Raw genomic sequence first — 22,562 nt, 5'->3', positions numbered from 1 at the left:
GCCAGTGCAAATAGGCCTTAGGAGAATAACTGGAGAAGGGGTGCTACAACAGTTTGCCAATTCTAACATCCTTAAACAATACCCAAGTAATTCTTCTTTTGTGAACAGTCTGCACAGATTATTATTCAAAAGAAAGATTAAAATGCCAGTTCTGGAATTAGAGAATCACTGCTTATATATGGAGGCATTTTGAACTGACAAGTATAAAACATACGAGTATTTAAAATATAACACCATTATAATAATATCACCACACAAGTAACTATCCTATTGTTTTTCAGTATGTTCGAAGAATTACAACACTGTTTGTGTGGTGGTAAACAAAGCTGTTTAACATACTTGGTACTAATTGATAACTATCATATTTTCCAACACAAGCCTTTGTATTTGAAAACTGGTAGTCATAGATATAACCATATTTTGAATCTTATTCTTTCTGTGACACATTAGAGTAGTGGTTTTATATAAAAGAGTAAGGAGGGAGACATAAAATTCAACCACAACAACAAAAAGTTGAGATGGAAGTGAGGGTGAGCTAAGTAGTGGCAACAATATATTTTGACATTTGCCCTCCCTCCCACATATGGTCTATGAGGTTACTGCCTAGTACATTGCTTTTTTTTAATGCAAACTGGTACATAAAAAACTCCAAGATAGTTCATGGGGCTCGGATAATAACTGAGTCAATGTAATGCCAGAAGTATTTGGGAAATGAGCTTAATTGCTTCAATTCCAGTCCTAATTCTAATAGTGATTAGCTATGTGACCTCGGGCAAGTCTTCTAAAGTCTCTAGGCTTCAGTTTCCTCATATATAAAAAGAGACTGGACTTGATGATCTACAAGTTACCTTCTAGCCCTTGTGTTTTATTCACTCATTTGACTTTTTTGTCCTTCATGTCACACATCTAATCAGTTGCCAAATCCTATTGATTCTACAACCAAACCATCTCTGAGGTCTGGTCCTTTGTCTCCATTCCCACTGCAGCCACTAGAATCCAGGTCCTAAGCAATTCTTACCTAGACTTTATTATTACCAGCCTTCCTGCCTCTAGTCTATACTTTCTCCAATTCATCCTCCATATTGTTGCCTAAATAATCTTCATACAACACCAAAATCATGCCTCTCCTACTCAAAAACTTTTAGAAGTTCCCCATTGCCAAGTAAATCAAGTTCAAACTCCTAACTTGGCTTTCAAGGCCCTCCACAATCTAGATCTAAAAGACCTGTCCCAGATTTATTTTGTTCTCATCCTACCATCGTCTTCTCTCAACTTTTCCTCATGTAATCCCTCATGTTTGAAGTCCCTCCCTTCCTTAAAGAACCATCTCAGAGGCCAACTATTCCCTGACTCAACCAATATAAATAAATAAATATAGGAGCATTTCTAAAGCACCTATTATATTACAGGTACTATGTTAGATATTGGAGATTCAAAGACATATTTGTTTTACACCCTTGTATAAATGCCTTTTCTTTTCCTGGATAATATAAGATTTTTGAGGGCAGTGACTATTTGTATTAGTATCCCCAATGTCTAGTACATTGCCTGACATGTAGACCCTTTATAAAGGCTTATATTCTGTCAGTGGCAACAAAAGGAACACACACAAAGAATAAGTATACACAAGATATTTTTGTTGTTCAGTCATTTTCAGTTATGTCTGACTCTGTGACCCCATTTAGGATTTTCTTGGCAAAGCTACTAGAGTGGTTTGCCATTTCCTTCTCCAACTCATTTTACAGATAAGGAAACTAAGGCAAACAAAATTCAGTGACTGGCCTAGGAGCACATAGCTAACAAATGTCTGAGGCCAGATTTGAATGCAGGAAGATGAGTTTTCCTGAATCCAGGCCTAGCCTCTATCTACTGTACCACCTAGTTGCCATACACAAGATATATACACACATACAGGTCTATGCCTTTGGACTGGTTGTCAGCCACAACTGTGATGTCCAGTCCCTTGTTCCCTGCTTCTCAATTTATTTGGTTTCATTCAAGACTCAGTTAAAATCCTGACTTCTGCAGAGGCATTTCATGATCCCACAGCTGCTAATAACTTCCTCTTTAAGATTACTTTTATTTACTCTATAGCTGTCTTGTATGAACCTAGTTATTTATATGTTATTTTCCCCATAAGACTGAATGCTCCTTGTGGCAGGGACTTTTTTTTTGCTTTTCTTTGTAACCCCAACACTTAATACAATGCCTGGCACAAAATATGTGTTTTGTAGATGCTTGTTGACATACCAACTGTAAGGCAGGTTGGAGTTTGATCATGAATGTCAAATAGAGGCATTTGTATTTTATCCCAGAGGCAACAGATAGTCAGTGGATCTTTGTAAGTAGGGGAGCCTTGGCCTGACAGCCTCCATCTCATCCCTGTCCCCCACTCCAAACACCATAGATTAAAGTGATATCTCATAGCATCTTGTTTGACTCTCCACTGTTTATGGCACTTTTACCATGTATGAGAGTTTTGTATACTCATCACATTTATCCCATCTTCCTCACCCACATAGAAACATACATATTGTTACCTCTCTGAGGTTGGGGACTGTATCATTTTTCCATTTTTATTTGAATTCTATAAAGTTAATAAGCACTTTCTACATAAAGAGGACTGTTTTAGATGCTCAGGGAGATAAAAAAGTTATGAAAAGTCAGAGTCCCACCTTCATGACACTTAAAACAGTCCAACAGTGAATGTTGAAAGTATATTGATCACTCACTTGCAGAGGCATATGTCTGCACTAAATGTTAAAACAAGAATTCACTAAATGGTCTTGATTTAAACTGGCTGGTTTTATCATTTTAAGTGCTGAGATCGTGGTATCTGTGAAAGAACCATTACTATCTCAGAGGAGCTGTAATATAATGACATGTATTAAAATCTCTTATGGGAAATAAAAATTGTGAAAACTTGGGCATATTATATATAATGTGAAGCACAGAACTGCAGAGACTTCAGATGTATAGTTCTAATAACTTCAGTCCTCTATTCCCTGATCTTGCAAACATTCTGATGAAATGTTTTAGCTCTTTAAATACAAATGTGAAATATGGCACAAATTCCATCAACTCCATGCTGTACTTATTAAGAGTATTAACAGCATGTATGTTTTTAAAATAGCCAACGTGATTCCTGTTTTTAATAGGAAATTATTTTCCAAAACTTGCAATGTAACAGAGCATAAATGGGCTACAACAAAACCATAATTGATATTCAAATTTTTTTTTCAGTGATAAAGCTACTTAAGCCCCTAGTTATTTCTGAGAGGCAGGTTGAATAAAGATTTTATGCTCCTGGCATGAGCGCACATCTGTCTTATACTAAGAAGAAAAGTCTTCAGAGAAAACATTTTGGTAAATATTTTCAAAAGTAGGAATATAAATTCTGAAGATGTTGGGAAATGGATTTAACATGCCAAAGAAACACAAATGTTAAGGAATAAGAGAAAGAGTTAAGAAAATTCAATTAGGAAAAAAAATTTACATGAGATGCCAAATGGTGTTTGCCTTCAGAACCACATAATGAAAATGACCAGTATTTTATACATTACGTAAAACAATACTTTTATACCTTCAGACAAACATAATGATGGTTATTATATTTAACGATTCCAAATACACTAGACAAGTTCTTGAAAAGCTACATATAAATAAATTTAAAATAAATTGAACTATTTTATTTGGTATTTAAGTAAATGCTATAAGAAATTATTTTATGAATTGAATATTGACTCATCTTAGACTATTAAAAATACTTGATACTTAATTGATTCATTTTTGTGGAGAAAAAAAAAAACCCTTGGCCTTGGAAGGAATTCTAGATTTGGAGTCTGAGTTTTGATTCCCAGATGTGCCAATGGCTACCTGTGTCACCTTGAACACATAATAGCCTCTTTTGTTTCAATTTCCTCATTTGTAAAATCAGAGGTTGGAATATAATTCCAGGCCTTTTCATTGCTAAATCTATTAAATTCTGATGTATAAAATAGCAATTACAAAAAATTTTAGAAACTAGGACTTGAAGCTAAGTACACAGGAGAACAAAAGACCAGATGATCCAGCTAAATAATGATTCAACCAGTAATCCAGTTACCCAGAGATGTTATCTATATGATGATAGAATAGTTAAATGACTAAATTACTTATTGAGTTAACTATTTCTGTGCCTTGCAGACAAAGCCAATGTGACTTGCCTCTGGACATTTAAATTGGAGGTGAAGCAAGAAACAGAAGCTTGTATTTGTTGACTCCTATCCCACAATTCTTTCAACTTGAAATTATTCTTTTTTTTTTTCAGCCAACGACAAGGTTCATTAGAACATTCATCATATTGGGCAGACTCAATGAATCTGAGCATCTGTGGGCTATTGGCTAGATTATAAGAATCTCAGCACTGGCTAGATTATAAGAATCACAGCCAAAATTATTCTTTAAAAAGTAGTTTTGTTTGTTTATAAACTATAAATGATTAATAATATCACTGAAGCTTAGGGATGTGTAGAGTGCTAAAGAAACCTTAAAGCACTATATAAGTGATGATGATGATTATGATGATAAATGATGATTCTTTGAAGTCATTTATGTCATAGTCTTGGTAATTATCATGAAGGATGGTCATTGAGATTTCTATTATATGGAAAGTCACTACTTTTGAGGGGTTGATTTTAGTTATAATTATCATTTGCATCTGATATATATTCCAGTGATGCAAAAGAAACAGGGCAATCAATAGGGTTGACTCTTTCATTAGACTAGAAAGATACTGTCTTTGAAATTGTGGCAATTCTAGATCTTCTCTAAAGCTTAAGTAAAGGCCTAATGCATAAAGATGGGTGTCTGAATTGTTAGAAAAGTGTGGGTTAGGTGATGGGTAAAAATTAATTTTCCCGCATGATCAACTTACTTTAAAATTGTCTTTTGTTTTAAAAGACCTCAGGGCACATGGACAGCAAAGTTATTAATTAACATATTTAAAACAGCTGGCAATTTCAATAGCAAAAGAGAAACATGCAAACTTATGTTAGAAAGATGACTGAAAACAGCATGTCCACAATACCATTCCATCTATTTAACTGAATTTTCAGGTAGCGTTCTCTGTGTCTGTGTCTGTCTCTTTTTCTTTCTCTCTCCACTAAGGTCATAGTCTAAAACTTCATTGTGTCCATGGAAATTGCATCTGAGTTAGTTATAAAAAATTATGCCATTAGGCATGAACTCTAACAAGTACTATCAAGATGGAAAATCTTAGAGTACGAGCCCAGCAAAGACTATATATCTTTTTTCTTTCTCCTGAGGTTCAGCCCAGCTAATTCATGAAAACTAATCATCAGAGAGTTAACTACCAGGTAGTGATTATTTTTGATTATAGCAGCTCATGAAACTACCTTCTAAGGTAGAAGGAAGAGATTGAGAATTGTGTTAATGAGGGGAATTTTCACACAGATAAAATCAATGATCTTTTAAATATTGATGATACTTGAATATGCTTTAAATACATCTTATTGAATTATTTGAAATTTGATAACTTGCACAGAGAATATATAACAACTCTATATTTAGCATAATATTTGATGAGCTTGAATAGCCCATTATAAAGGTATTATGAATAAATTCCTGATAGAGTTCAGACAACAAAAAGGTAAAGTTTATAAAGGAGAAACATAAAGGAGAAAGTCTATCATTCATCAGGCTTCTTTATAGAAGCTTCCAAAAATAATTTACACTTAATAGGAAGGCAAGCCAATTCCCCAAATTATCAATAGTTTTTGCCACTCAGGCCAAAGTCTTAGTAATGATATAGCTGATGTCAACAAAGATTATGCTAGAAAACCACTATTTTAGTTTTATAAGGAGAGGGTGTGGGAGACTATATCTTCTTTTTGATATTTTATTAAAATATTAAAGCCCCCTTAAGCTAATATGATTTTTGGCACAGTCAAATGTGCTTCAGAAACTTGACTTAAGAACCATACCTCTTGTGCAAGGCCATTTTGAAAACCAAAACTTAAAAAAACATAAGGATCTCATCAGCTATGTGAGACTTACATCTGTGAGTAACTTCTGCTGTTCATTTCCAAAATATGCAAAAAACTGTGAACATATGTTTCAGGACTGCCCAATCTTGAGTAAATTCTGGAATAACATCTCACTGAGAGCTATCAGGATTCAGTATGTGCATTACAGTGAAAACTGGCAATATCTTTGGTACTCAGAGGCACAGTGATATCCATTAGGTTCACTATAGTTGCAAACACTTCAAATCACTTCTTAACAGTTTTAATTAAGAAATGTCCAACAACTAACAAATGTCTTCATTATTTTCTTTAATAGTCAGTCAAATCCCTGCTCTGTCTCTTGGAATCCTGAAAGTCCAGAGTTTTTTCTTTACAAAAAAAGCTCTAAGTTGAAGAGACAAATGAGTAAGACTGACATCTACCTGAAGCCGAATAATAAAGAATGGATGTCATATCCTTCATCATCTCTATGGTCTGCAGTGATTGATTAGTCCTAAAAATTGAGTTGGCCTCTCTGAGTATTGCTAATTAGCATTGCCTAATTGTTGTTGGTTCACTAGGTCTAATAGCTCTGCATCTTTATGAGACACCAGAAATTCCTAGGAAGCTCTGGAATAGAGAATTCAAAGATTCTGTTAAGGTAATTTTCTATGGCTAGGGAGGGCACTTTGTGGATATATTTACCATGGAACTTTGTGTACCTTCAGTCAATATATGTAAAACTTACCATTTCCTTGGCTGACAGAATCCTGTTTTGCAGAGGGGTAGTAATAGTACAAAAAGTCTAGTGCTAGAGTTCTGCTGTCCTGACCATTTTTGGGGAGTTATCATGATGGCAATCAGAAAAGAGGTGCCATGAATTGCACCTCTACAATGATGATTGGAACTCCTCCCTGACTTCCTTCATTCACTCATTCACTCATTTATTTATTTAACAAACATGTTTTAACTGTCTATGTATATAATACATTGTTCAAGATGCTGGATGAAAGGAAGCTGGATTATACTATGTGGATGGGAAATGATTTATTCAAGAAGAAGGTCCAACTCATTTTTATTTTAGAAATAATTTAATATAGAAGAGGGTCCTACTTAGATATTGCTCCAAAAGGTCTGTTCTTGCATGATTCTATTTATCTATAATATGGTTTCCTGTAAAGGACCAACACAAACCACTCAAACAAGAATTTATTAAACTCTTGATATGTGCAAGGTACTATGCTAGTGACTGAGAATAAAAGACCATATGAAACTCAATCCCTGCCTTAAAGGACATAAACATAATATAGAACATAAACATATGTTCTATGTAACACAGGGGGCTAGAAGAGAAGAGCAGATACAACATATAAATAGAAAAAGCATCCTCATGTTTTATTTGAATAGAGAAAGAACACTTTAATAGGGAGATCAGTAAAGGCTTCCTATAAAAGGATGTATATGAGTTGGGCCTTGAAGGAGACCAGGGATTGATTCTAAGAGGCAAAAGTGAAAAGAGAGAATATTCCAGGCAAGGGAAATAACCTATTCAAAAATACAGAGGTCAAAGATTCAGTGTCAAGTCAGAAAAGAAGTAGGATAGTTTGACTGGACCTAGAAAAAGAAGAATGTAAGTAAGGCCCCAGAGCAAGACAACCAAATTTTTTCAAGTATAATCAAAACCAGCACATAACGCCTTATGAAAGTACTATGGTTAAGAATATGCTGAATAAATTATTCTATAAAAAAGTAATTGCCCAAACTTCCATTTGATCAGAATACTGATGTAAATTCTTTGGTCATGAGCAGCACTTATCATTTGAGTTTATATTGGCCCAAAGTAGGAAAGTACCATAGCTTATGGCATATTGTAAAGATAAATATTGTTTTAGCCATAGCATGTCCTAAAGCAGCAGACTGGAGTTCAGAAATGTCCCCAAAGAAGGGCTGCCAACCTTTGACCCCCTTATTCAACCCATTTTCTTTTGCTATATGAAAAGATACTTGCTATATAAATGAAACCTATGTGCTACATAAAAAGGCTGACCCCAAACTCCTAGCTTTGATCTTGAGATCTGATGAAATTATGGTTTGTGCTGTTACAGCTGCAGGCATTAATAACTTTCAAACCTGGGAAAGGTGCTTTGAATGTTTTCTTTTGTGCTTCAAAGATAGCAAATCACACAAGAGATTAAGTATTTGAGCATTTTGGTCTATTTGGAATATTTTTGAAAGCAGTTTTCCAGAAGACCTACTTTACATGATCTGAAAACAAGTCCTGCACCCATGGAACACATACTAAGGTATCAGGTTCATATTTATCTTGCCTCAAAATATTGTTTATTCTGCAAAATAATAAACACTCAGAGACATAGATAAAAATATATTAGTGTATCAAAAATAAATTCACCCTTGCAAATAATTGCTTGCTGGCTCTCTTATGTCAAATTATACCTAGACAGTCGTAGGATATAGGGACGTAATTGATGCCATTCTTTTTTTTTTAATTTGTGTTATGTATCAACTAAGATTAGTCACATTTTTGAAAAGGACAAGTTTCTATGTTGATCTTATGAAAAACAAGCTGACAAACTGCAAGTGTTACTTGACTGTAAACTTTAGCTTCACTCCACACGTTTTTACAAATTAATTTGTACCTTATATTTGCATATTATTTTGATCGACTCAAGTATATGCTTTTCTCTTTTTATTTACATAACTAATCAATTTAAAATGAATCAATTCCACACAAAATGCTGGGGAGGACCACCTACAGGAAATTTTCAATACAATTGTGGAAAATTGGGTAGATGAAATAGAATTTTTTTAGACATAATTTTCCTTTAAAGCAATATAGCTACCCAAAGAGGTCAGTGAGTTCTGACCTTAGATTAAAGGCAGTCAAGATTGTATTCAACTGAGCATCAAAAACTAGTCACTACTTGACTTGAAGTCAGGAAAACCTCGGTTTAAATCCTTGCTACACACGCATTACCATGGGCAGGTCACTTTCTGAAACTCACTTTCCTCTCTTGTAAAATAGATAAACTATTATCTGTAGTACCCACCTCACAGGGTCCTTATGAGGCTCTAATGAGTAAAATTTTGCAAAGCTGAATGATTAATATAAAGGAAACAAGAGAAACCATAAGGGACTCATTAAGGTTGAACTGTTTACATTCCTACATTGAAAGATGATATTTGTAACTCATGAGAGTTGGAGGGAAAAATTATATTGATAGATAGATTGATAGATAGAAGGCACATGGTGATTTGAAGATGAATAGATGATATCTGGAGAATAAAATTAAGGGGTGAGAGAGAATTATGCTGGGAAAAGGTGAAAAGGAGAGGTAGAATGGGGTAAATTATCTCACATAAAATAAACAAGAAAAAGCTTTTACAGTGGAGGGGAAACAGGGGAAGGTGAGAGGGAATGAATGAATTTTATTCTCATCAGATTTGGCTTAAGGAGGGAAAACATACACACTCAATTGGGTATGGAAATCTCTCTTACCTTCCAGGAAAGTAGTGGGGAAAGGGACAAAGAGAGCAGGGGGATGATAGAGGGGAGGGCAGGTTGGGGGAAGGGATAATCAGAAGCAAGCACTTCTAAGGAAGGACAGGGTCAAAAGAGAGAATAGAATAAATGGGGGGTGGGATAGGATGAAGGGAAATATACTTAGTTTTTCACAACATGACTACTATGGAAGTGTTTTGCACGACTACACATGTTTAAACTGTATTGAGTTGCTTGCCTTCTCAATGAGGGTGGGTGGGAAGGGAGGAAAGAAAAAATTTGGAACCCACAGTTTGAAAAACAAATGCAACTGGGAAATAAGAAACACAAGCAAAGGGGTAGAGAAATCTATTCTGCCCTACAGGAAAATTAAGAGGAAGGGGATTAGAGAAGGGGGGAGGAGATAGAAGGGAGGGCAGAGTAGGGGAAGGGGTATTCAGAATGCATGCCATCTTGGGGTTGGGGGAGGGACAAGATGGGGAGAAAATTTGGAACTCAAAATTTTGTGGAAATGAATGTTCAAAACTAAAAATAAATTAATTAATTAAAAAAAGAAAATGGGGCCAACAACTCATTATCAATTAATAAACATCAAAATATTTTCTATTGTCTCTGTATCCCCAGTACTTAGCAGAGTGCCTTGAACATAGTAAGCACTTAATGAATGTTTGGTGACTGATTGATTGGTCTATCATATTCATTGACATAAAACAAACAGGCAAACAAAAACAGGCCAAGATTTGTATGAGCGAAATTCAGTTTAGATGAAGAAGGGGAGTGGAGAAAGATAATTTAAAAGAAATCAGAGTGTGATCCTACAAAAAGTGAGAGAGAGAGAGAGAGAAAGAGAGAGACTATAAATAGGTGAAAAAACAAGATTAAGTGAAGTAGTAAACAAAACTATGGATGGGAATGGGATGAACTCACTCCTAGAAGAATGATTAAAAACTAGAACCCAAAAATACATTGATTACAAGAAACACACTTGAAGCAGAGAGACACAGAGAGTAAATGTAAAGGGCTAGAGTATAAAGTATAATCTACTTCAGCTAAGTGAATTGCAAGTGAAATGAAGTGCAAGGGTTACAATTATGATCTCAGACAAAGTGAAAGCAAAAATAAATCTAACAAGAAGAGACAATCAGAGGAACTACATTTTGCTAAAAGGTACCATAGACAATGAAGTAATATAAAAAATAAACACATGCACTAAATCATATAGCATCCACATTTCTAAATAAAAAATTAAATGAGTTTTAGGAGGAAATAGACAGTAAAACCATACTCCAGGGGCACCTCAATTTGCCCCTTTTTAACTAGATAAATCTAACAAAAAAAATATACAAGAAAGTAGTTAAGAAAATGAACAGAATCTTGGAAAAGTTATAAATATAGAGTTCTGGAGAAAAGGGAATAGGAATAGAAAGGAATATACCTTTATCTCAGTACCTACACAAAAATTGACCATGTATTAGGGAATAAAAACTGCACAACCAAATTCAGAAAAGCATAAATATTAAATGCATCCTTTTCAGACTCAAAATGCAATAAAAATTACATTAAATAAAGGGCCATGGAAACACAGATTAAAAATTAATTAGAAACTAAAAAACATAATCCTAAAGAATGAGTGGCTCAAGGAACAAATCATGGAAACTATCAATAATTTCATTCAAGAGAATGACAACAATTGAAACAACATAACAAAATTTATGGCATGCAGCCAAAGCAGTACATAGGGGAAATTTTCTATCTCTAAATGCTTACATCAATAAAAGAAAAAGAGCAGATTAAAAAAAAAAACAAACTAGAAAAAGAACAATTTAATAATCCCCAGTTAAACACTGAGAGAAATGATTATTAAAAACCAATTAACTATCACATTAGAAAGCATAGGAATAAATGGAGCTTTTCTGAAATTATAAGTAGTATCTAAAATCATTAATAAACATCTGTAATGCATTTAAGCTAGAAACCGTCCTAATAAGATCAGGAGTGAATCAAGGACTCCCATTATGATCATCATTATTCAATGTTGTACTAGAAATACTAGCTATTGTAATAAGAAGAATTTGAAGGAATTAGAATGAACAGTGAGGAATCAAAATTATCACTCTTTTGGGATGATATGATGACATACTTAGAGAATCCTACAGAATCAGCTAAAAACTAGAGGAAATAATTAGCTACATTAGCAAAATCATAGGACATAAAACAAACCCACATAAATCATCAATATTTATGTATATTACCAAGAAAGTTCAGCAGCAAAAAAAAATAGAAAGAAAAATTGCATTTAAAATAACTGTAGACAATATAAAATAGTTGGGAGTCTACCTACCAAGACAAATCCAGGAACTATATGAACACAATTACAAAACACTTTTCACACAGTCAGATCTCAACAACCATCAAAAAAGTATTGTTAATGGGTAGGCTGAGCTGATACAATAAAAAAGTGAATTCTACTTAAATTAATTTACTTATTCAGTGCCATACAAATCAAACTACAAACAATTATTTTATAGAGCTAGAAAAAAATAATAACAAAATTCATCTGGAACAAAAAATGTCAAGAATATAAAGGGAATTATTGAAAAAAATGTAAAGGAAGGTGGCCTAGCCATAACAGATCTCAGACTGTATTATATAGTAGTAATCATCAAAATAATCTGGTATTGGCTAAGTAATAGAGTGGGGGATCAGTGGAATAGATTAGGTACACAATACATTATAGTAAATGACCGTAGCAATCTAGTCTTTGATAAATCCAAAGATCCAAGCTTTGGGGACAAGAACTCACTATTTGATTAAAATAGTTGGGGCAATTGGATAACAGTTTGGCAGAAATTAGATTTAGAACAAGTCACAACATATACTGAAATAATGTCAATATGGTTATAGGATTTAGACATAAAGAGTGATATCATAGGCAAATTAGGAGAACAGTAAATCAGATTTATGATTTATGTCAAATTTATGGATAAGAGAAGAATTTATGACCAAATAGTAGAGAGAGAGCAGTATGTGATGAAAAATGGATAATTCTGATTATATTAAATGTTTTAAAATGTTTTACACAAACAGAACCAATGATGCAAATATTAGAAAGAAAGAAGAAAACTGGGGAAATTTTTAAAGCAAGTTTCTCTTTTTATGGTTTCATTTTTCAAATATACAGAGAACTAAGTCAGATTTATAAGAATACAAGGCATTCCACAAATGATAAATGGTCAAAGAGGAGGAAGAGGCATTTTTTTGGAAGAAGAAATCAAAGCTATCTATAGTCATGTGAAAAATGCTCTAAATCATTATTCATTAGAGAAATGAAAATTAAAATAATTCTGAGGTACCATACGACACCTATCAGATTAGCTAATATTATAGAAAAAGAAAATGATAAACGTTGGGGAGGATGTAGGAAAATTGTGACACTAATGCACTGTTGGTGGAACTGTGGACTGATCCAACCATTCTGGAGAGCAATTTGGAACTATGTCCAAAGGGCAATAAATCTGTGCATATCCTTTGACCCAATAATACCACTACTAGGTTTGTATGTATCCCAGTGAGACCAAAAAAGAGGAAAAGGATCTATTTGTACAAAAATATTTATAGTAGCTCTATTTGTGGTGGCAGAGAATTGGAAATTGAGGAGATGCCTATCAATCGAGGAATGGTTGAACAAGTGGTGGTATATGATTGTGATGGACTATTATTGTACTATAAGAAATGGCAAGTAGGATATTTTCAAGTGGTGGTGTATGATTGTGATGGAATATTATTGTGCTATAAGAAATGGCAAGTAGGAAAGACTTACATGAACTGATACAGAGTGAAATGAGCAGAACCAGGAAAACACTGTGTACAACAACAGCAATATTGTAAGGCTGATCAATTGTTATAGACTTAACTATTCTCAGCAATACAATAATCCAAGATAATTTCAGGGGGAAGCTAGGTGGTGCAGTGGATAGAGCACCAGTCCTGAAGCCAGGAGTACCTGAGTTCAAATCCAGTCTCAGACCAAACACTTAACACTTAACTAGCTGTGTGATCCTGGGCAAGTCACTTAACCCCAACTGCCTTAAAAAAAAGAACCCAACAAAAAACAAAAAACAAACAAACAAACAAATAAAAAAACACAAGATGATTCCAAAGGACTTATGACGACAAATGCTATTAAACTTCAGAGAAAGAACTGATGGTGTCTGAATGCAGTTTGAAGCATACTATTTCTTTCATTTTTGTCTGTGTTCTCTTTAACATCATAAATAATATAGAAATATGTTTTGCATAATTGCTTATGTATAATCTATTTCAAATTACTTATTATCTTAGGGAGAGCAGGAGGAAGAGAATTTAGAACTTAAATTTTAAAAAATGTAATTGAAAAAAATAAAATGTTATTCAAAATTTTAATAAAAGAAGTCATTGAGTCCCAACCTCCCCCCAACTTGTTTTTTTTTAAATGAAGAAATTAAGACTGAGAAATGTTAATTGTCTTGTTCAGAGTGATATAATTAATAAGGATTTAAATCAATATCTGAACTCATGTCTTTCTGACTTAAAGTCCAGAATTTTATCCACTGTGCTACCTAGCTATGAAGCTTCCATGTGAAACACGGAGGCACAACCTAGAGGTTTTAGGACAATCATTCACATTGAGTATAAAAACCTAGAGCACCATCAGATTGTTATCTCTGTCAATACCAGATCTTCTGGGCGATATTTTTAGTAAATTTAATTTCACCTTTACTTCCAATCAAGACACTGCAAATATTTGGCAGATACACTTGCAGAAAAATGACTTGTAGACATATAGCACATCCGCTGCTTTGACAAACCCTCTTATAGATCATAAATGTGAAGAAACAGAGCTCTCAGAGTTGATCTGCTCGCTATAAAAACATTTGTCTGCATTCCAAATCCCACATCCAATGTTGGTGCAAAGGGAAGGGTGAGGAAGTGTAGAGAAGGCAGGGGGATGAATGTCAATTTTCAATGGGACCTTAAATCTCAGTTCTCACCAGTGCATTCCCCACAGAAGTTTGATGGATGGGTAGTGTTCCACTTCTACCATGACAATCCATGTTAGCGTTTTCAAAATATTACATACCGTCACCTAGCACTTTTAGTGGCTAAGGGTAGACAACAATAGCTGCTGGCAATTACAGGACTATATCATTGATATCCAGGCCAAGGACCCACGGGGAAGCCAGAAGCCTTTTTCTATCTCTGCCAGATCCCCTAAACTCATCATGTAAGGGATGGGGGATTTAGTCATGACTCTGGTCTCATTAAAGGGATATATCAATCTGGTAGCAGTAGATAATTCTGTCCAAAAAGGATGATTTTCTCTTCTGTGCTAGAATACCTCCCATCCTTCACATAAACCAGGACTCCTACCACCTCTTGAATGAAATATTTTGGCTGTGCAGTTGTTGTTTTTTTCACACATCAACTCTGACCAAGGTCCCTAGTTTATCTCTTATTTTTGAATTGTGAAAATTGCAGCAGTGTAGCTAAAAGTTTACCTTTCTATGGTATGTTACTCACTTTGATTCCCATTTCTAGACCAATATACAGATAGAGCACATGCACTAAACCTGTAAATCTAAAGTCATTAAATTGGGTCCATGAACTTTTTTTGTTAAAAAAATTGATAATTATTTCAAAATAATTTCCTTGGTAATTTATGTCTTTTATTCATTTGAAAACATTACTCTGAAAAGGGGTCCATAGGCTTCACCAGACTACCAGAAGAACCATGACAAGAAAAAGGGATTAAGAAATTTTGCTTCACACAAAAACTGAACCCATCAAAATGACCAAGTAACCAGACCTCCCAATATTTAATTCTGTTACAATAATGGGGCAGCTAGGTAGCTTAGTAGATAGAATACCAGGCCTGGAGTCAGCAAGATCTGAGTTCAAATCCAGCCACAGACATTTACTAGCTATGTGACCCTGGGCAAGTCATTTAACTCTGTTGGCCTTAGTTTCCTCATCTGTAAAATGAGCTAGAGAAGGAAATGGCAAATCACTCAAATTATAAGAATGCAATCTATTATCCACTACTCTTTTATATGAAGTCAAGTCAACAAGCATTTCCTAAGCTCCTGTTATGTGACAGGCATTGGACAAAAAATTGAGATACAAAGAAAAGTAAAAACAGTCCCTGCATTCAAGGAACTTAGAATTTAATGGGGAAGAAAACATGCAAACAACTATGATAAACAAGAAATTGGCAGGATAAATTCTCAGTAATCCCAGAGGCAAGGCACTGTATTTAAAGAGGCTTAGGAAAGGATTCTTGTAGCAGGTGGGATTTTACCTGAGGAATGAAGAAAATCAGGGGAGCAAAAAAGTGGACAAAAGAAGAGAGTTCCAAGCATAAGGAGCAACCAGTGAAAATATGTAGTCAGGAGATGGAGTGGCAGGAGAAGGAAGGACAGAGTTGATGGATCACAGATTATGTAAAAGAGAATAATGTATAAGAAGACTGGGGAGAAAGGAAGAATCTAAGTCATGAGGGCTTTAAAAACCAAACAGGATTTTATATTTTGTCCTAGAGATAACAGGCAATCACTGGAATTTATTGAACAGAGGAGTTGGCATGTTCAGACTAGGGCTGCAGGAAGATCATTTTGATGGCTGAGTAGACGGTGGACTTGAGTGTGGAGAGACTTAATGAAAGACCAACTAACAGGCTATTGTAATAGTGTAGGTGTGGGGTGATAGACCAGGATGATGGCAATGTTAAAGAAGAAAAGGGAAAGCATATGAAAAGATATAAGGATAGCATCAACAAGACCAAGCAACATATTGCATATGGGGGTGAAGGAAGAGTAAGGGATTTGATCATTCTTTCTTTTCTCCATTTATTCTAGGTACCTACAGTTCAAGAATACCTTGGGGAGTTAGAGGTTTCCCACAATAGCTTGAAATATAACTACCAGGAAACCAAACAGGATATAAGGGAAGTCAGCTGTAATTTTATCCCCCGAGGATCCCTTACATGCAGAGAATGGGTTTACCTATCTTCCTGAAAACTATATATAAAGAAACTTTCCCAGAAGCTGGAAGAGAGACAGTGGCCCCCCACTACTCTGATGATTAGCCCTGTGCCTTAATAGCTAGAATTACCCTGTTTATTATGTGTCAACTTTCTGTTCCAGAAATTCTTGTGATGGACCCACTTTTGCAGAATCCTTATCTGGTAGAGATTCATAGAATGGGGGAGCCTCTAAGACCTATAACTGCAGAATGACAAAGATATGGGCCTGAGAAGAGAACATTACACAACCTAACAACATCGCAGTAACTTACATTTATATTGACCTATAAGATTTGCCAGGTTCTTTCCTCACAACTATCCTGTGAGGTAGACATTAAAATGATCATTGTCCCTCTCTTACAGATGAGGAAACTGAGGCCCAGTGAAGTGAAATTATTTGTTCAGCACCACATCAATTCTACGTGTCTGAACCCAGATTTGAATTTTGTTCTCTCCATTCCAAATCCATTGTCCTTTCCACTACAAGCACTACAATGCTATCCTGCAGAACCAAGGCGTCAAGTTCTAAACATAGTAATGATATTAGTACATACCCACAATGGAGTAGATTCAGCAGAACAAAGAGAAAATGGGATTACTACACCATCCCCACAAAAGAAAGCTGTCTCAGACAGATACTTTACAAAAAGAACAAAAACAAGAACAAAAAAAAAAATTATCATTCACTGGTGACTTGTGTGACTTCCCCCCATAACTGATTCCATATTTATACCTACACCTACCTCAGCTTGACCAAAGAATGAGGTTCTGTTTCTCATTTTCTACTGGGCCCCTTAATTTACTGTGGCATGAGGAGGAAGACAAGAGAATATTCTTACTGGGTGACACAGGCTAGTATAATCAAATGTTAAAAGAAGAGGGATTATGGAATGATCTTGGTATGATAAATCACAGACAAACTCTTTGTTTCCATAGTATCCATTCTGATACTATAGTTTTATTTTTCACATCATGGCTTGAAGGGATCTTTTCCCTTCTTTTCCCAACCCTTAATTTCCAGTCCTATGTGTGTTCTCTTCTCTTAATTTTCCTTAATCGATGGTACTTTGGGACAGCAAAGGAGATTCTAATCTTCCATAACAATCCCTATCTTAAATGTTCAAATTTTTCCTGGCACAAAATTTCCCTAAAATCTCAGGCAAGATTTCTTAACCTGGGGCCCATGAACTTGTTTTGAGAATCTTGATTACTATATTTAAATATAATTATTTTCTTTTTAACCTTATGCATTTTATGTTATGCACCTGAAAAATATTATTCTGAAAATAGGTCCATAGGCTTCACCAGTTTACTAAAAGAATCCCTAGTCTAAGGTATCACTTGCCAAAAATAGAACCCCTAACAAAAAAGAATGAATAAAACAATTGTTGGTTCTTCTATGAAACAACTTAGCTTTATAAGGTTAAATTTAGGCTGTGGGGAAAATGATAAGATTATTTTCATTTCGGGGCAATTTTCTGGAGCCCAGGGAGAGTGACAAAGTTTCAGTTAAGCTATAGAATTAGTGACCTGTCCCAGGGCAGGTAAGTTGATTGCCTACAGTTAGGAAGTGCTGGTTGGGATGGACACTCTCTTATTTCCAAACATTCAATTGACACCTCATTTCTTCATCTCTCTTAGCAGATAAATTCATATCCTGCCTTACTGACCATCATCCAGATTCATCTTCTATTTTCTTGTCTCAGAAGATCATATGGCTCTTTCCTTGCCAAGCCTATCCCCTCCTCCTATGCTCTTGATTTCATCAAATTCTGTCTTTTCTATAACCTTACTTCTTTGATCATTCCCTTTCAGGTCTTCTATATCCAGAGCAAAACAATGTAAAAAAGAAGAGTTTAAGTTGGATGATCTTTAAAGGCTCCTCCGGCTCTAAATACGGGATCCTATGAAATGAAAACCATGTCACAACTCTACGACTCCCCTTACTTGCCATTTGCTTTTCCACATCTTCACATTAATGTCAACTTCCCATGATCTACCTTCTGTCACCCAAATCCCGGCAGAACTTCTCTCTTAAAGAGCACCAGTGACTTCTTGAAAAGTCCTACAGATTTTCTCCATTCCTCATGCTTTTGTACTGTACCCTAACATTAAACACCACTGACCATTCACTCCTTTTTGGTAGTGAATTTTAACCTACAATTATACAAATCTTTAAGGTTTATAAAGCATGTTTCTGACAACAACCTTGTGAGGTAGTACAAGTATAATGATAATAATAATATTTATTTGGCTCTTTGAGTTTTGCAAAACCCTTTACATGTATGTTAACTAATTTCACTTTATTTTCTCCAACTTGTAGATAAGAAAACCAAGGAACACAGATTTGATATCCTGTCTGGTTCACACAGCTAGTAAAGGTCAAGGCCAGATTTTTTACAAATATCCCCCAACTTCTTCTAAATAATATTTCAAAATATGTATCATATCATAAAATAGTATTACTATTTAATATGCTATAGAAAATTATAGAAATTTTAAAATGAAGGTTGGAAGGCTAGAGAAATTAAATGAAAGAAGAAAATAAAAACCATTCAAATATTTTCTAAGCACCAAGTTGGCTTGAGTAGTAGGTGAAGCTGTTTGTGACATAAGTTGTATTTATTCCTTCAGGAAAGCCTCTGACTTCAGCTATGGTTGATGCGCCCAATATGCCAAGCCACCTACCGTCTTTCAGAATAGTTTCACGTTCTGTCCCATCTATTTTTTGCCGACCAATTAGGAAGCTGGTGGTGTCAGCAAAGTAGATATAATTGGCTTCAGCATGGAAATCCAGAGCACGTGGATTGACCAGATTTTCTATGGGGATCATGTATTCATCAGCTATCTTGGTATTCAAGTCCATTCCCCGAACAATTCCTGGGCGTCCTTTCCCATAAAAGAGAAACAACTCATTCTTCGGTCCTGTTGAAGAAAGATTACAGACATAAACAACTGGTGCTGCCTAATCTTCTTTCCTCTGCATAATGACACTGTTTAATTAACTGGCACAATTAGTGGGGTTTAAAAAAATTCAATACCAAAAATTAAACTCTAAAATATGCCAAATGTATCTCAATGTAAAAAGGCTGGCTAATTGCATTACTTTAATTAAAATAGAAATTACTTCAGTGAATAGGTTATATCTAGTTAATTATTCTTTTGTCTGTAACTGTCTGTTTTGAAAACATGACAGATCATTGGATAACGTGTAGCTCTGTGAAATGGACATTTATAAAAACATCCTGTGCATTCAATTTTACAACTCATTAGAATCTATCTAAAGCTTTCTTTGGACATTGACTATGGCATTCATTACATCTGACAATGCCGGAAACTTCAGAAAATTCAAAACATGCCATGGAGACTTTTCATCTTCTGACTGTCAGAGCAAATAAAAGGAATCACTTGCTATCACTTCCTCATACGTGAATATAATTGAGTGTCCAAACATGATTTGTACTTCCAAGATCCAAAATCAAAATGCCAGTAACACTCTGGCTTTCTTTTTATTTCTTAATTTAAACCCCCAAGCTATTTCCATCTACTGGAAGACTCAGAAGTCCATTAAAGAGATTACAAAGACAATCACAAAAAGCAGGCAAAAATGTTTAAATCCTTCTTTTTTAGGAGGATGAACTAAGATGACTTTCCCTGCATGACAAATATTTTTGTGGCAAATTCAACCCTCTCTATGGTAGAAAGAGGAGAACAAACTAAAACATTTGCCTGAGTCCTCAAGTATCTTAGCCTGGATTAATTCTGCATGGTATCAGAGGAAATGACTTAGTGATCTTTTAACCTGTAGAAGAGGAAAACAATATCATTGTAACGTATCTGGAAACTGAGAGGACTAAGAGTTCACTGGAGTCCGGTTAAACTGAGATTTATCTAAAAATCAACTGAGTCTCTTAAAAAAGTCAGGAAGGAAATGTTAAGACATTTCTTTCAGGAAACCATCAGTATTGTTTAAACTATAGTTAAGAGAAGGGAAGAATTGTGATACCTGGTGATTAGATACCTAAGAAAATGGTAAGTAAATGAACTGAAAGAGAAATTAAAGAATTCATCCAAAAAGTTTGCTCTGAATCTCCAAAAATAAGATATTAAAAAGCTCAAAAGAGCAGAGTAACAAAATTATCACAGTCACGTTTCAGAAAATACTCTCTTTAACTTAAATCTGAAGTCACCATTATTATGGGATCTTATCATGACGATAAATTAACAAGGGTCAATGCCTTACTCATTTGAGGTCCTATCCACAATGGATTAGAACATAGTTAAAAACCAGAAAGTAAGCAAAAATATTATCTGAATATTTAACAACTTAACAAAGAGAGCAAAAACTGTGTATAATGAAAAGCTTATGATTTTGCATATGGGATATTCCCTTACTCCCTCATTCTGAGCATGTTTACTCTCATTTTAGAAAGAATTCTAACAATCTTAATTGCTGTTTTTTTCCCAATTCAGAACATATTGGAAGCAGCAAATGAGAGGCAGGTGTACTAACAGAAGCTAGAAGTGACAACTCAGTCTGATCATAAAGGAAAAAAAATGCTAAATTTAAGTGCAAGTAAAAGATATAACAGTCTGAGGGCACTGAGAATAAAAGCAAATGATCCTGCCCAACTCAATAGGCCCTGACGACATCATTACAGCAAAATACAGTTAGGTCATGTTCATAATGATGAGGCAGAGTCACAAAGAAAAAGGTTAAATTATGTTCAGCATATTCTGTTTAAGCAGGCAGGGATGGGTGTACTGCATTTTAGAATATTTTTAATGGTTGAAGTTTTTGAAAGCCACATGATAAAAATAAAAACATCTTGTAATCATAGATTATCATATTCAGGGGATTTATGCTCACATTGTGATAAACAATTCAGTTCAGTTCAAGCATTCATTAAGCACCTATGATGTGCAAAGTGCTTTGCTTGATCTGGAGATATGAAGACAAAATGAAAAAAAAAAGCTGCCTCCAAGAAGCACGGTGCCTGTCACATAGTAGGCATTTAATAAATTTTTTTGATTGTTTGGTTTATTGATTGAATAAAAAATAAAGTCAATTAACAACCCAATTCAGACTACAACAAACTGTAGACAATGAACGTCATCTAAATAATGGCGACAGTTTTATGTTACTAAAAGCTCAGGAATCTGGAAATTAGGGAATGAATATTTCTGGAGATCATATTCTTTCCTAAATAAATATTTGTTAAACTGAATTTTCTGTACCTGGAATTTTTGTTGTTGAGTCATTTTCAGTCATGGCTAACTCTTTGTGACCCCATTTGGGGTTTTCTTGCAGACATGCTAGAGTGGTTTGCCATTTCTGTCTCCAGCTCATTTTACAGATGAAGAAATTAAGGTAAAGAGAGTTAAGTGACTTGCTCAAGACCACATAACTAGTAAGTTTCTGAGGACAGAATTGAAATCAGGCAGAGGATTCCAGGCCTGGTACTCTTATCTATTCCACCACCTAGCTGCTCTGGAATGCTCACGCTCAAAATCCATTCCTTGACTTATCCATGACAGATTCATAAATTTCTAAGATAGAATAGCTGCCAAGCCCTTAGAGGTCATTCTAGTAAAATAAGACTTGTCTGATGTCACCGGCTAATAAATATCAAGACTGGGATTCTAAGCCAGATCACCTGATGCTACCCATAGTGTTCTTTTACACAACTTAAAGAGCTAAAGTTAGGTTGCCTGGAAACTCCACTTACTTCAGGTACCATTTTGAAAGGCAGCTAATTTAGGCTCAAAGTGAGCCCTTATAATTAGAACTATCTGAAGATAGGATGGCTGCTTCAGGAGGTAATGGCTTACTCCCTCACCAGAGGTTTCAAATAGACTAGATGACTGAATGTCAGTTATGTTCAGTTAGGAATTCTTTTTTAGGTATCCATTAAACTAGGTGGGGATTAAGGTCCCTTCTAACTCTGAAATTCAGTGATTCTGTAAAATGTAAGAC

At 34.9% G+C, this 22,562-nt stretch overlaps 1 protein-coding gene across 1 annotated transcript in view; it reads right to left on the bottom strand.

Moving 5' to 3' along the window:
• LRP1B (LDL receptor related protein 1B) overlaps nucleotides 1-22,562 on the bottom strand; it is a 2,189,733-nt gene that overhangs the window by 961,594 nt on the left and 1,205,577 nt on the right. Inside the window, exon 11 of the mRNA XM_027835590.1 lies at nucleotides 19,274-19,510. Within this exon, the coding sequence (XP_027691391.1) occupies nucleotides 19,274-19,510 (237 nt within the window). The remainder of the gene's footprint in view (nucleotides 1-19,273; nucleotides 19,511-22,562) is intronic.

The sequence above is a fragment of the Vombatus ursinus genome, unplaced genomic scaffold (genome assembly GCF_900497805.2).
Source record: "Vombatus ursinus unplaced genomic scaffold, bare-nosed wombat genome assembly UNPS02014816.1, whole genome shotgun sequence".
Classification (NCBI taxonomy): domain Eukaryota; kingdom Metazoa; phylum Chordata; class Mammalia; order Diprotodontia; family Vombatidae; genus Vombatus; species Vombatus ursinus.
The sequence above is the reverse complement of the archived record's forward strand: the minus strand, read 5'-3'. Positions and strand labels throughout refer to the sequence as shown.